Source organism: Doryrhamphus excisus, chromosome 12 (genome assembly GCF_030265055.1).
Source record: "Doryrhamphus excisus isolate RoL2022-K1 chromosome 12, RoL_Dexc_1.0, whole genome shotgun sequence".
Classification (NCBI taxonomy): domain Eukaryota; kingdom Metazoa; phylum Chordata; class Actinopteri; order Syngnathiformes; family Syngnathidae; genus Doryrhamphus; species Doryrhamphus excisus.
In genome coordinates this window covers 15,335,855-15,352,498 of record NC_080477.1, presented here as the reverse complement: position 1 = coordinate 15,352,498, position 16,644 = coordinate 15,335,855, and the positions used below count along the sequence as shown (strand labels likewise).

Genomic DNA, 16,644 nt, shown 5'->3' with positions numbered 1-16,644 from the left:
ATTGACAATACACGGCAAGCCTTTGATTATTGTGTTTTGAATGTAAACCTAAAAATCTACTCATTTTGTAATAATGTTCACAGATGTGTCTTTTAATTTGCTGATGTAATAAATTTGTTGAATTCAAAAGATGCTTTTTGGCTTGCCCGTATACTGTCTGATAGGACCTTGAGAAAAGGAAATGTGATAACCAAACCACTGAAATGTGTCACAAAGACATCAAAGATGACATTATTTTGGTTCTTTGTCCATGCGAACAGTCTACACAAGCAAGCTCTGTTTCAGTTCCCTGTACATTTGATTTTCCTTGGTGCTCACGTTTTTATGACCACTTATGGCCACTTTTGTGTCTTTGGACCTTTTATCTCTCATGTTTGTGTATGTCCATCCTATCTATTGATCGATGATCAGTGCTTAAGGCATTGAGAAAAGCAACAACACATGACAAAATGAAAGGTTCAAGGTAACCTGAGGGGAATGCATATTGAGTAAAGACCATTAAAAGTTTGCTTCTGAATGCGCCTCACAAACAGTATTTTTAACATTGCACATTGGATAATGAAACAAAATGTGTTTGCATCAGTTTGTTGTTTTGATGTGTTTTTTTTAATTGATTTGTAAGTTACATTAGGTTCATCTCACCTACAGTTTCACAATATGTCTGGTTGTTGGTCTGTCCATTATGTCATTAACACAATTTTTTGCTGGTTCATCCGGGCATGAGATGTGTAACTAAAGATTTTGGTTGTTCCTCAGTCTGGAATACAGCATAAAACACACTAGAAACCACTTTATAAACACCATTTGCTTGTTTAAATGACTAATTTTTGTGTATTGACTTCCTTGTTCGGTACGTTCCATATAGTATCCCCTCCACCGAGGTCTCCTATATTGTTTCCAAAAATATATATATGTGCATATATGAGAGGTCTTGTTCAATGGACTGATAATTAGAAAACACATACAGCCGGGATAGGCTCCAGCATACACGCGACCTTAGTGAGGAAAATTGATGGATGGCTAGTATAATGTCTTAGAAACCGAAACGAACGTCGTGATGTTTGTGAATGTCACTCTTAGGCGGTTAGACGGCACGCGCCTCCAGGTGTGCAGACAACTCCAATGCGGAAGTGAGTCGCCAGTCAACGAGACGGTGATCCTGTCCTGCCAACAACACGATGCCTAACAATGACGGGACGCGTTACTGCCAGAGATTCTCCTACGTTTTCCTCAAATTCCTCCTCTTTTCCTACGCCATCGTTTGGTTTGTGAGTAGTTTGTTTTTTATACTTCGCTGTTGTGGTGTGCGCGTCACTCTACAGTGACACTTTGTTTACAAATCCGTTTGTTAGGTTTAATTGCAACACAGTGACAATGTACGAACTTCTACGACGTGCCCCCCCCCCCAAAAAAATAATTGTAAGATTGTGATTTCGTCTCCAAAGCTTTTCCCACAACATGCCCACACCCTCTACTACACCTTCACCTTGCTATCACCTGCACCATACAGTGTGAACACATGACAAGAAGAGATAACGAAGTTCCACACTTTGTACATATAACAAGGACTGATCTGCGTGACTCCAAAAATAGCTGTGTGTTTTTTATGACAATACGTATGAGACTATGTGTCAAGATGATCAGGCTAGTAGGCATGGCCCGGTATGAGAATCAGACAGCATGAAAGGGCAAAAATCTCAAGGTTTCAATGCATTTACAATTACAGCTATAAAATGTGTTATCTTAAAATATCTTTATTGAAAAGATAAAACAACTTTTTTTGTTGTACCATTTTAAACAATAGAAAAAAATGCTACACTTGGAACATATATGTATTTAAATTATATGTATATAACTATTTCTAAATAAATATAAGGCAATTAATGCAGTCTATGGTAGCTTATCCTGCGACTAAAAAAAACCCCCAAAACAAGGCAAAATACAAACAAATGTGATCACTGGCTCAATAAGGTCACAACATGAATAAAAAAAACACTTATTGTATTGATTTGCTTGCGTCACAAGTTTCACTTCCGTTTCTGGGTCATGTGGTTGTTGTTAGCATCTGTTGCTAGCTGTTCTGTGGAGAGTGAACACTACTATGGGAAGCAGTTTCGGGCAAAACAATTCAAAAATCTGCACACACACTTGCAATGTACTCACACACATACTGATTTTACTGAAACAGGGCAAAACACAAAAAAATCAGTACACATACACTGATAATGGGTACACACACACTGTGAACAAAGGTTATGCATGTTAAAAAGCTGTGTACACACACTGACCAGAAAGCACTTGTTTACAGGAAGCCTACCAGTGGTTCAGCTACTTCCGATTATGCCGCTTCAAAATAGTTTCTTCTATATTATACGTTTTTATAGGCTATGCTATAAAATGTCATACGTAAGAGACAAGGACTCAATGTTCATTATTTTGCATAAATTTACAATCTCGTTGAACAAACCACCTCACTTGCTTGATAAATTTGCATGTTTGAGTGTAGTTTATTCTGAAACTCAAGACAGGAAGTCATAGTATCTGCATCATCAGGTGCCAGGTGCCATATAAAATAATGAATATAGTCAAATGTACACCAAATCTAATGGTGACTTAAGACTTTGTGTAGTGCTGTATATTCGTAATGCTTAAGTTGCCCCAACATTAATATATTTAAAAAAATATCAGTTAATATATGAAAATATTAAAATGTGTGTGTGTGTGATTGTCCTAGTAGTCTATACATAATCTCTCCAAACAAAACCGACTCTCTAGATTAGCTGTGACCAGCTATAGTAAACTTAAACAAGTCAGTTATTTACTTCACGACTACCCATTTCCATCAATCACTTCCAGATTATTTCTCGTCTGAAACGTTTTGCTCTGTCACATGCTGTGCATTTGAACACATCTTATTTTGCTTACTTCGCCTTGTGTTGAATTTCACCTGTCTTGTCTTGTTTTCAGTTAATAGGCGGCTGCATCTTGGCGATAGGTATCTATGCTGAGGTGGAGCGGCAGCGCTACAAGACACTGGAGGGGGTGTTTCTGGCCCCTGCTGTGATCCTCATCCTCTTGGGAATAGTTATGTTCATTGTTTCGTTCATAGGAGTCTTGGCGTCTCTGAGGGACAATCTCGTTCTCCTCAAGGTGGTGAGTAGTGCACTGATAGCGTCACCCACGCAGATTGCTTTTTTTTCTGAACGTTGTTAAACAAAAGGGCAGCACTAAAACAGTACTTAAACACTGATTAAAGTATGAGAAGGGTGCTTGACTTCATATTACGGCCTACATATACATACAGTGTATATATTACTACCATACATGTAATAGAAATATTCTCAAAGTTTAATCATAGTCTTTTACACTTTTAAAAAAATGACAGTGGGTGTTTTGTCGAACGCATTGTGCTATGTGAGACATTTCAAGTCCATTTGACTTAAAGTGGACCTATGAATGTAGTTAGAATGTTCTATTCTTGTGTTAAACGATGCCAAAGCGTCAAATCATGAGGTTTGTGCATTTGGAAGTGAACCCTAAAAGAAATTTAGAATGGCTCAAAACACTCTGTTTCAAAAGGCGTGGTAAAACTGCCCCTTTGTGATGTCACAGAGAGACGGACTTCCTTATTGGGCTTGGCTGTAAACCAGCAAAGCTCTCTGCCCCTCTGTTTACGTTGCTAGTAATGCCTCGTACGGGAGTTCCTGATTCCCTACCAGCAAAAGAAATGCATTTTAATCTGTCAATGGCATTTCACACTGGATTATTTTGTGAACATGGGTCAGTATGCAGCTGTCATGGAGTCATGGAGCAAAAGTGCTTGCGTACAGGGAGAGGGGTTGCTAATAGCTGTTTCCCACCACAATTCCTGGCCGCATTAGACGTTACAGATGCTAAAAGGCTAAAGGTACTTACCATTGAGAGACGTCTTGAAGTAACCATTTTTCTTGAGAAACTTCGGACTGTCTGGTCTTTACTTCTGGATCGGATTCGGAATCCAACACATACGGCTGTATGTTAAAAGCCGACATTTTAAAAAGATACATCGCCTTTTATTATCAACTCCTATACCATTCTCAGCTAGTGGCGAGTGTGACCAACCACAGTGGAGTGGGCGTGCCTGCACCCGGACCGTGGGTGGAATAGACCACAAAATCCTAAGAAATACATCTGAAAGGTGCAGATTCTGGATGAGCTATAAAGCTTTGTGTGCTGGTTATCGTGTGTAGCTGCTCTATAGGGGTCCACAACTCAATACAAAGGGCTGAAAAATGAGCATAATAGGTCCCCTTTAAGGGGTAAAAAAATATATATGGCGTTTAATAACAGCACCATTGTGTGGTGTACTTGTCAGAAAAATAGTAGTACAGGTTGCCTACCTGCCAGTTTCGCACCCTTTTGTGGGAAGTGGTTCCATGCAAGCGTTAAGAAAATAGATGTGTGAAAACACATTTACATATTAATGTAGTATGTCACTGATGATAAAAAACGATGATAAAGAGTGAACTCTGGTATATACCAATATTTTAAAACCAATATTGTAATAAGTGTTAAAAGCAGTATTATTAAGCCACACTGTGTCTTAATTGTTGCTATCTTATTGGTTACAGTTCATGTACACGCTGGCCGTGTGTCTCATCCTGGAGCTGCTAGGAGGAATCCTGGCCCTTGTGTTCCGCAACCAGGTGAGTTGCTTCAACTGATGCTTCGACAAAATGTGTGTTGCACTATTAGCTTTCTTTCCATTTGGAACTTCAGTCAGTGGGATCCTCTTCTTTGGTGTAACCACAAACTTTTGAAACTCTATCCAGCTTGGTAGAATCACCCCCAAATTTAAGCATGGGGTACATTTTGGAATATAGTAAGTCACATCAAGCATGAATATATTGGCAAATTTACTATCTGTGAATGGTTTTCTGATGGATTACCCACTTGGGCATCTCTGTGTGGAGTTTGCATGTTCTCCTCGTGCGTGCATTGGTTTTCTCCGGGAACTCCGATTCCCTCCCACATTCCAAAATCGTAGCGGCAGAGAAAATAGATGGACGGATGGCTGGATGAATGGTTTTTCGTTTCTCGCTACTGCTGAAGAACAACCAAAGCTATCCGAAGACCATTCGGTTTGTCGGCTCCATGGGAGTTGCAAGTGGCTGTATACCAGTAGATGTAAATGTAGCATGGCATGCCCTTTATATTTGACAGTTACATCAATGAAATTTTATCACTTTGCTATAACTCACCAAGGACCACACACATTCATGCGAACACGCACACACACAATGTAACATCATGGAGCTATTCCTTGTCACTGCTGATAAATAAACATTCAATGGAAAACGCCATGGTACTCAACTTCCAACTTTTTTTTAGTCTCTCTCTGGATGCTTGGACACTTGGCTTGATGTGATCCTGCTGTGCCAGATTGCGACTGGCAGATGTGGGCTGTCAGAATGTCACATTTCCATTTCCACTTGATTGCATCAGTCACCTTGACAAACCCCAAAATGTCATCCTCAAACTTGCCATTTTGACATCAATTTTACACAGTTATTGGAATACTGCTAATATTGTCTCCCTATTATTATATAAACGGCTTGATCCTCTATTTTTCTCTTATTCACCAGACAGTGGATTTACTGAACAAGAACATCCGAAGAGGCATAGCCAACTACTACGATGACTTGGACTTCAAAAACATAATGGACTTCGTTCAAAGGAAGGTAGAGTCATTTTACTTGAGTGCTTTCAGTCTACAATCCTGCTGAGGAATGACCATTACAATTCTCTACCAATATTTCTTGGCTACGGTTAACTGCGCTATTAACTGCGCGTTTGTGTAAAAAATAATACCATCACACAAGAGCCATCACATTTTACCTGCTTCCATGTACACCACGCTTATGCACAATCTCCCAGCCTGAGGCAGAAGTTCTTATTACTGGCTCTTATCAAAGCACATTGAGATGAATTGTCTTCTGGCTGCAGATGCATCTTACAGGCAGGCTGGGCTGGCAATGTTGCTGCACAGCATATGTTTTTGTGAGGGCTATAGCGTCAGAATAGGTATTTCCCATGACGTCCGTTGTTAGCTAGCTCATATTCACTTGTTTTCTCGGGTTATAATGCACAGAAAAGGGAAAGAAATACATAAGAGTTCATGTTTCACACAAGGATTGTGAATGATGTGTTTAAGGGTTGTGCAAGTGCTCTGAAGAATCTTAGTATGGAAAACTTACTATCTTGATTGAATTGTGAGGTAGGCTAAATAGTGGACAGCAACCTCAGTTCATCAATATGTAATGAAGGGATTTCTACATGTGACCGTATCAAATTACATGTCTGGTAAAAAAGCGTATCCGGAGGGTTTTTAAATGTCTAAAGTCCAATCATTTTAATTTAAGGCCTTTACATTGAAGCTAGCAACACACAACAAAAGCTGTCAACCATGTACTGTATGTCGACGTCTGCTTAAGCAGGCATGTTTATTCAGTTTTTTTCTAATCGTGACAAATATAGCCATTTTGTACAATTTGTCATTTTCAAACACTATGACAGCTTTCAAAAATTTCATCTGGAGGGAATTACACACAGTCTCTCTTAAAATGTTAGATCGGGGGTATTCAACTGAAATTGAAATGGGTCCAGATGCACAAAATTACCTCAAGCTAAGCGCCTCTCCCCAACACACACGCTTTCTACACCACTGGCTTAGGAATATAGGAATGAGAACCACTGACTTACGGTATCAGAATTTGTTTGGATTGTTCATATTGGCCTCTGAGACTGCTTATTTTCTGTGACCTCAGTTCAGACTTAAGTATGTTTGGTCACAAATGTTGTGCTATGTCTCATAGTGGTCAGCTGGGATAGACTCCGGCATACGGACCGCAACCTGAGTGATAAAGAATATGGATGGAGTCTGTCAATTCTGGCTTGAAAGCTTTATTTTCGGCTTCCACCTGATGCTAATCAGCAATCCTTTGATTTGTGACAGCTTATGTCACAGCCAGTGGCTTATTTCACGATGACCTTTTCCTTCATGCACTCCAATGGAAATATGACATTTACAGTCATGTTTTTAAAAGGGCTTGTAGAAGCTCTGTTTGAAAATAACATGGATACATTATATGTTGAAACGTATAGGAATCCATAACATACAGCTAATATCATACACATTGTATTTTCATGAAATAGTTTATTAGAGCAAACTAACAGGATATATGGATGTACTGTGTATATGTATGATGATGTGTGTGTATGTGTATATATATGTGTATATACGTATGTATGTATACAGTGTGTGTGTGTACCTTGTATTCAAAAGGGAAAACAAAAGTAAATTGCCAATAAATATAAGAACACTGCCGTACATTAAGAATAACAAAATGGGTAACGTAGCAACAGTTACCTGTTTTGTTATCACTCCTTTTGATCAACCACATTTCCATAGTCTTGTGGTTGTTTTGACACCAAAATGATCATGCATATTTACAAGTTCAGTACAATTTATATTACACTTTCAATACAGCAAGTACTGTGTTTGTAAAAACATGGAAATAGATCAATAATCGGCATCAAAGAAAAGCACAATAGGACAGCGTAATTGAAGTCGCACAAACCTACTGCAGGCCATAAAAGGAAAAACATCTTTAAAAATTCATGTTTTATCACTTGACTGTAAATTTGATGAGTAAATCAGAAGCGTGGTCTGAGCGTTTGGTGGTCACCGGTTGCCTTATAGTAGGTTCAATCAGTCACTGCGCCACTCTCTGCTGCTTCAGGCACCTGTGTTGCACAGGCCTTAATTAATCCACGATGTGTGTGAGCAGGCTGGCTCAGTGTAGGTGGGAAGGATCCATTCATCACCCCGAGCAATACTCTTACTGTAGATGCACTCATTCTACTGCTGAACTTGTTTTAGTCACTCTGAAGAGTGTACTTACTGTATTATTTGAGATAATTGCTAAGGAATTATCTCATTGTTCAGACCAAAATAATTGACCTATCCAGCTGCATGGGCTTGCTGAATCTAGTGTGGACTTTTCCTTCTTTCATCACAATCCAAGATGAATATATTTCCCACTTTCTGCAGATGTCTGAAACCTGCTCTTACAAAGAACTCACTAGAATACTTCAAGTTACAATTAACAATTACGCATTTCCTCAAAGGAGTAGGAAGAATAGCTTATTTAATCCTACTCCCTTGCCATTTCATATCAATTGATAAGGCATTCATTCACTTTTTCATATCAGTTCGCTTTTTGTGTGGCATTGTTACTCGGCGATGACTTGCGAGACCACGACTGAGACCACCTCAGTCGTCTTTGAAATTAATTCATAATTAGTATCAAACAGCAAGCATTACTTGATTAGGTATACTGTTCATTTTTTGTTGGGTCTATAAGAGTGTTGATAAAACTCTGTCCTCAGAACCTAAATCAACATAATGCTTTAAAATTGAGATTTATAGCAAATCTTCTGATGCCAGACTGATAGGGCCCCATTAAATGTGATGTGGAAGCAGCTTTTCAGTAACAGATGTGTCTGTGTTTATATTTACAACCAAAGCTCATAGGTTGATGACAAGTTTAGCGTTAAGCATCATAAAATCCTATCTGTATCCTCTTTACTGCTACACCATAATTACTTTGGCCTCCTGTTTCCTGAGTTTGGATTGTGACCCAAAGTCAGAAAAAAACAAACAAACAAAACCATGCTGTGGGGAGGTACAAGGCAAGGCAGTAAACTCCTTGCACACGTCTGCATACTGATCGCTCACTTGGCAAACAGCAGACTAAACTAAATAGACTTAATTTATTCCATTCCTTTCTAGCCCATCTTTTTAGAACTATGTTTTATCTTTGACTTTGTGGCTCATTTTTTTTCAGCTCACTTTCCCCCTTCTGATAAAATATTTATTGTGGGTACATAATGACAAAGCACAGCTCCTTGTGTTGCTCTGAATGTTTTTTCCAGGAGGCACTTTATTCGAAAATGGATACGTTCCAATTGATGCTTTTAAAATTTCCAATTGTAGAATTGGTCCTATTATGACAATATTTACATGGTGGGTAACCTTATCAAAACAACGACTGTTTATTTGACTTTTGCCAATTCACTTCAAGGGGCGTGATGCACAGACTACAGTAATTTGCAAACTGCAGACCCATTATTAATTTAGCACATTGCATAAACGAGTCTGTTGTGTACAAAACACAATCTGATATAAATGTCGCTAAAGACGAAGTAAATAATATGAAATGGTGGAACTTGCGTTTTCAGCTGCTGTGTGCTGTATAACATGTCATTGTGCACCAAACACATTTTGCTGCATCCAAAACATGTACTGTGTCCATACTCTGACAAAGCGTAGTTCACACTGAATGTATTGCAACATTTTTGGGAGGTACCACGATATTACTATATCAAATTTAAATTCGGCCGCGTCTTGGTTAAAAAGCTACAAACCTTATACTATATACTTAAACACACTTGTCCCAAATTGTAAAGCACATTTATTTATTTAGCTTTACTTGTTTTATTTTTTCAGATTTAGAGATTGATGGACTTTTATTGAACAAAACTTACTATTGTGCCCCTGAAATGACCAGGAAAGATCTGCTCTAAATGTCCTACTTTAGGTTCAGCTGTATTATACCGTATTTTCCGGACTATAAGTCGCACTTTTTTTTCATAGGTTGGCTGTTCCTGCGACTTATAAATGAAAAAGCTGTTTATGTTACATAAACACTGGACACCTTTTCTGTTCATGTTTATTTTTTGTGTAGCTGAATAACCATTGTGTTAGCATATCTTACACCTATTCAGCCTGTTAGAACTTGCCTTCCAAGATGACGTAATGTCTGTTTTGGTCAAGTAGTTTGTAAAATAAATTACCCGCAAAAAATGCGACTTATACTCCAGTGCGACTTATGTATGTTTTTTTTTTTTAACGTAATTATGCATTTCTGGCCTTGTGCGACTTATACTCCAGAGCAACTTATAGTCCAGAAAATATATTACAGTTCAGAGAAAGTAATATTATATAAATGTATAAATTTTCACAAAATTGCCAATTTATAAGACAGTTCAGTTTGCAATGTATACATTTTCACAAAATTGCCAATTTAGAAGACCGTTCAGTTTGCAATGTCATATGTGGTGAGCTATTTCAATTTTGTCGTTTTATTGCAAACTGCTGCAAATAAAAACCAAGTGCAAATAAATTCAATTCATAATGAGGGTTGGATAATCTCGAGTGCAACTATCTACATATCTAAATATCAACTCCATTACATTTTGCAAGTAACTTGCCCAGCACGTTTCAGGTTGCTCTTCTGTTGGGAGATGATACTGTGTACTGTTGGACCCCAGTGGTGGTCATTTAAGCTGTCAAGTTTATAGTACCTTGTCAATGTGGTGCTTTTTATGTATGTGGTACCTCCCCTCAGGAAATGTTGCTATTAATGTTGCCCTTGAGTTTTAGCTCTTTTCACAGGCGCTACAACCACCTGGACCCTGGTTTTTAACTGCATGGAAGGACAAACACAGGCTCATAATTACATGCAAATTGTCCTGTTAATTATGTCTCATTTCAGGCCCTCAATGTTTTTGGCATCATCCCAAGCACATCAGAAACATTTTGTTTGTACTCTCCATCATTTAGTTTTTTTCCCCTCCCTCTGTCGTTTCTCCTTTCTCTTGACAGTTTAAGTGTTGTGGCGGCCAAGACTATAAAGACTGGTCAGTCAACATGTACCACAACTGTTCTGCTCGGGGTCCACTGGCCTGTGGAGTGCCATATACCTGCTGCGTTACTAAGGTGAGTGGTACATTATTGTACACAAACATATTACATCACAATGTACTTAGACAACATGAACTTGATGAATGCATTTACCAGTTGCGGGAATGCCAAGTAAATCCCTCTGCAGACGTAAATCTGTTGCGCTAATGTGAATTGAATATTGATCCACCTTGGTCATTACATCTACAAGAAGTGAAAATGAAAGAAAAGAGAGTTGTTTCCTCCTTTGCAGCTATAACAACTTCACTGAGAAATCTTTCTACAAGATGTTGGTCTGTGTCTGGGGGAATTTGTGTCCATTTGTGAGGTCAGAGGTCCTGAGAAAGGCCATGTCGGTTCTATTTCATCATCCAAACCCATTAAAATGTGCCTTTATGAAACACAAAAGTGCATCCCCTACCATGTTCCTACAAATTGGAAGCCATATTACAATCATCCCTAACCACTTTGCAGTTTGAACACTTAAAAAAAAAAAAAAAAAATTAATTGATGGTTGCTGTTCCGTGGTTGACTAGTCAACTATAAGTCATCTACAGTATTCTGGTCCCTGGTGGAGCTAGATGTTTTTCATTGGGGTGGTGAAAATGAGACGATTAGCTGAAAAGTCTAGATGGCCAGTGGGTTGGCCGGAGAGTGGCCATGGCCACCTCATACTGCCCCACTGCTCTGTGGCAGTAATGTTACATTAATGTTACATTACCTTGCCTTACGTTACATAACCTTAACCAAGCATGGAGTCAGCCATGAAAAAATTAGCTGTGCAATTAAAATTCAGGGGGAAATTTGGATACAAGGACCCAGAAAATGAAAAAAATAGAGGACCTTTTGAAATGTTCCTGATAGGAAGACGTCAAATGAAGCTAAATGGAAAAGAAGATCAGTGGTTTGATGCATTTAGGCTTAGTGCCGGCTTGTGGTAGGCTACCACAAGCCGGCACTCGCACAACTTAACTCAATGAGTGTATGTGAAATCTGCTCTTTTTATAGGCAGGCCGGCCAGGGAAATTGGTTGGATTGATTGTTTTGCATTCAACTGGGAGTGCACCAATTACAATTTTCTGGCTGATCACCGATCTTTAAAGGGGACAGGGCCTGACTTTCAGACATTTGCAGACGTAGATCAGCTCGGTTTCAAAAATAAGGATACGTTTATTGAAATGGCTGCCTGTGAATCGGTGCGTGTTTACATTCAACCCTGAGTCAACCGCGATGTGTACCTGAAACGTCATCGCCTCACAGAGTAGTTTGTTTAAGCTCATCGCCACATATGGGCCTCAAGTCTGGAGGAGTATCCTCCTAAAGCACTGCACACAAAAGGGCGACAATTTGGCAAAAACATTCACCTGCCTGACAAAGCCATTCTGACAAATGGAGCACTTTGTGACAGTTTTTTAATGTCAAATTGGACCACGTAAGATTGACTTGAAATTTCTCACATGGCCTAACGCCCTCTGCAAAACCCCCAGTTTAACTTTAGGATGTTTAACCGAAATGCCACAAAATTTGATACACAACTTTAGGAGGGTGGCAAGCACATGTCGTGTGTAAAATTTTAACAAGTTAAGTTATAAAACATTGTTGCCATTGAGCAAAATGTCTTTACAGGAGCACAGGTGCAACATAACTACTGTTTGCGCCATTGAGCATTTGTCTCATGATTATAAAACTCTGAAGATATCCGTCACACCTGAGTAGTGTCTGTGCGATCACACTCACTTGTGTCTTCTGCGTTGTTTTTCTCTCCTCACTTACAAAGAAGTACATTTCTTTATTGGAGATAATGGCATTTTTCACAAAATGCTCCTGGTTGGCAAATCGTATGCAGTTTAAAGTGTTTAAAAGTTTAAAGCTTCAATGATGTGATGATTAAAGGCAGAAGAAAGGAATTGCACAGAATGATTAATCCACCTCCCCTCGTCCCCTCCTCCTGTACCAGATGGCAAGACTGGTGGTAGCTCATCTTGGGACCATATATATGTCAATATTTATGGCAGACATTGTCTTGTTTTTTTCGCAGACTCACATGTCTCACATTCATCTAACTCTTGATCCTGTTTTCATTTTCAGCCCAATGAAGTAGACAATACTTTGTGTGGATACAAGGTGTTGGCAAATGAGGTAAGGCAAGGCTAGAAAACTGTCCAAAATATTTCTAGATGTGATATAGACTGTGTTACTAGCAAGAGCTGTATTAAAGTGGTAGCCAAAGGCAAACATTATAAAGTCAGTGTGCGTTTATGCATTGTCTGGTGATTAGCATTCAGTTGCATTGAAGCTGGAGTTAATCTCTTTCATATGCCATGTGTTACTTCTTTCTAGAGTGCTGATAAACTCATTTTAATAGATAGTTTGTGGCACGTTATTGTTGGCTTGAAAAACAATAGTAGTGTTTTTCTAAAAGGAAACCTAAAGCTATTACAGTGTGTTTGCAGCTTGACAATCGCAATTGCAAAAGACATAGATACAAATACAATATACACAACTAAAAGATAACATTGAAGGAACACCGTGATATTAAAAATAAAATGTTTTTCTGTCGCACACATGCTGGAAGTGGTGTAGAAGTAATCTTAAAAAAAAACAATGGATGAATAGTAAGATGGCATAGTTATGGCATCATTGTTAACAACTATAGAGCACTGGAATGAGGGGAAAATATGACTCTGTTTATATAATAAAATGTAAAAAAATTCATTCATTCAGAATGGAAGAAACCGGAGTACCCGGAGAAAACCCACGCATGCACGGGGAGAACATACAAACTCCACACAGAGATGGCCGAGGGTGGAATTGAACCCTGGTCTCCTAGCTGTGAGGTCTGCGCGCTAACCACTCGTCCGCCGTGCTGCCTGTAAAAAAAATTATGGAAAAAAAAACCCATTTCAAATAACATCCATTCATTGCAACTGGACTGTTTAGGTTGTAGGTTGTAGCATCCATTATTCCCCCAATAGACCGACTGAACAACCTGAACAGTCCAGTTACAATCGATTCAGTGCCCTGGTTTGAATACGATTATTCACAGACAATGTTTCAACAAAGAACATCGTGCCAGGCTGCCAGCTCATTTGGCCTCTTTGTCTAATTTCTCTTACTATTGTTGCCATTCCTCCCCTGTCACCACGGTAGCGTTTGGACCTGATTGACGTCATCCACATCAGAGGCTGCACCGACGCCTTCTTCATCTGGCTCACGGACAACTATAAAATTATAGCGGTACTTCTGCTGGGGATTCTACTGCCTCAGGTACACACACACGCACAGTATGCATTTTTTTTATTGTATTTGCAACAGATGCAGGGAATTTGTTGTTAAAATGATGTATTAAAGAGAAGCAACATTATATCGCCCTGCATTTGTAAATGAAAAACACCTTTCTTGAAAGTTGGAAGCCTACCTCCCTATTCAGCCGACTGTGTGATGCATCCCAGTGGTGAAGTGGGATTACATTTAAATATCTTCTTGACTATAACTGACAAACATGTCTCTTTGGTGGAATGCATTTCACGCTCATCGGTTTCATTTACTTCCCTTTGCTCAAACTCTGTTTGATTGAGGGAAAATAGATTGGGGGTCTTGCGCCAGTAGCTCCTAACCATGTTTCTATTAGCTTTCCAAAGGATGTATTCATTTATTATCAACTCCTGTACCCACAAAATTAGAAAGTGTGGTTCGGCAGTAGTCCGGAAGTACTGAGTGTGACCAATCCCAGCGGATTGCGTGTGCTCGGAGGCGGGCTGTGGGTGGATTAAATTAAAACAGACAGTTTTGGAAATCCACCGAAACACAGCTGGAATATGTGCAAATTCTGGAAGAATCATGTGTCATGTCTTATAAGTGTAAAGGTGACTATAGGGGTGTTATAATATGTTTATAGAGTTCTAATAACGGTAAAAAAACATATTTTGAAGGTGATTAACTAGTTTTCTATGTTCCAACTATGAAAATATTCTATGTGCTAACATTAAATTCTACTTTGCGGAAATTCACCTATCACGGTTGTGTCTGGAACCAATTAACCATGGTAAACGAGGGACGACTGCATTTAATTTTTTTTGTTTTTAAATCTTATTTTATTTTTGAGTTAGCTCGCCCTCTCTGTTATAGTTCATTCATCCCAAAGATGTTTGGACTTCACACCAAAAATCATCCAAACATGCCCATAAGGATCTTCCTTAGCAAATGCTGCATTGGTGAGACATTTGGATGCAGAAACCCCAAACTGTTTCCACAAATTTGGAAGCTCTTAAATGCATTTTTAAATCCCTTTTTACTTTAAAATATCCAATAGATATAGTGACTTCAAAGAACAAATGTAATTGACATCGGTCACATGTGAATCCCCCTTCATTTTGTCTCCTTAGTTATTCGGTGTAGTCATCGCCTGGTTGTACATCACTCGAGTGGAAGACGCCATCAGCGAGTACGGTCACTACATGGATGCCCTGATGGAGGTGGACGGGCGACAAGTCAAGAAGCAGAGCCGCATGGCTGAGTGTTTCTTGTGTATGCCAGAGATAGACTGATGAAGCAAACAGCTTGATGCTCTATAGAATGACCATTCAGACCAACTATTTCACACCAGCCTACCGTAGAAGGGTTTTCTTCTCAGAGCTTTATTTAGGTGCTCTCAGCTGCACTGTGCTCAGGGACAAACAACATCAAGTGACATGCTGAACAAATGAAACGACTTCTTCTTAAACCCCCCGCCACCGCCAACAGAAATGCATCGCCACGACATGATAACCTGCTCATCTCATCAGCTGAGCCTGTAGATTTGATTAATCAACATTTGCAATTATGTGTGAAACATGCCCATTTTTACAGTATTTTATTAACAAAATAACAAAACAATTATATTATATTACATATTTGTATGTATTAACAGCTCCAAATTTTAAATCAAGCTAAAAGATAGCATACGTGAAAATGTATTTGCCTAACACTAATCGAATTGAATCACAAGATAACCTTGTTATTATGAGCCAAGAAGGACTGCGTTCAGAGATACCACATAATTTCAGTAGAAGTCACATTTTGAGTGTTGATGTACTTTCTGGGATTTCACAGCATAGTCACGTAAAGTTAGGAAACCACTGAGTGATGAGAATATCCATTTTTTATTTGTCTTATTTCTGTTTTAGACCACACATACACGCATCATAAATACATTATTGTGATTTTCGGACTGTCAGTCAACGCACGTCACAGCGGTCGAGTGACAAAGAGGAAATGTTGTTCGTGTTGGAATTGCACTGCTGTTGATGTGGCTCGACATGATGGGCATGTGTTAATTACGCAATTTTTAAAAAATAATTAATTTAATTAGTTACCGCCGTTAACCCACTATTTCTGGCGGCCCTAGTTTTTATGAACATTCAATATATTGTGTGCTGTAAACAAAAGCGATGTGAAGTTTAGTGGCGTTACTGTCATTCTTGCTATTGTAATTTGATGCCATTGCAGGGTTATACAGTGCAAACAATAATATGTTGCATACCACGCACATGAAGTAGATACTTGACTGATGTGCATGCACTCCTTTTTACTGAATAATGTGCCTTTGACTAACTCGTATTTATGTAGTAGTTTTAACTTTACCTCAGTTTGACACAGTTTGACAACACATAATTAATCTTTTTTTTTTGAACGCATTAGTCTGGATAAAACTGTAGAAGTAGACTATTGCCTATTTGTTTTTGGTTGTTTGAAATGAAGTGACTTTGACATGGATGCTTCTTGTAAGGGGGTATTTGGGAGTGGGGGATCACTAAATAAATGATTTCTGACATCACATCATGCTGCGTGTGGAAAGGCATCATCCTGAGTCGCTTAGA

General features: G+C 38.9%; 1 protein-coding gene across 1 annotated transcript; it reads left to right on the top strand.

Moving 5' to 3' along the window:
- Window positions 1-1,095: 1,095 nt before the first annotated feature.
- Window positions 1,096-16,592, top strand: tspan15 (tetraspanin 15). The gene is made up of 8 exons (XM_058089657.1): window positions 1,096-1,268; window positions 2,968-3,153; window positions 4,611-4,685; window positions 5,625-5,720; window positions 10,709-10,822; window positions 12,875-12,925; window positions 13,937-14,053; window positions 15,172-16,592. Exons 1-8 carry the CDS (start codon window positions 1,179-1,181, stop codon window positions 15,331-15,333), a joined length of 891 nt encoding a protein of 296 aa, XP_057945640.1. The 5' UTR covers window positions 1,096-1,178; the 3' UTR covers window positions 15,334-16,592.
- The last annotated feature ends 52 nt before the right edge of the window (window positions 16,593-16,644 follow it).

Bases quoted from the DNA above. Each gene is read 5' to 3' on its own strand.
- tspan15 (XM_058089657.1), top strand. From the start codon at position 1,179: ATGCCTAACAATGACGGGACGCGTTACTGCCAGAGATTCTCCTACGTT. The intron at 1,269-2,967 runs GTGAGTAGTTTG...TCTTGTTTTCAG, and splicing joins CCTACGCCATCGTTTGGTTT to TTAATAGGCGGCTGCATCTT. The intron at 5,721-10,708 runs GTAGAGTCATTT...TTCTCTTGACAG, and splicing joins TGGACTTCGTTCAAAGGAAG to TTTAAGTGTTGTGGCGGCCA.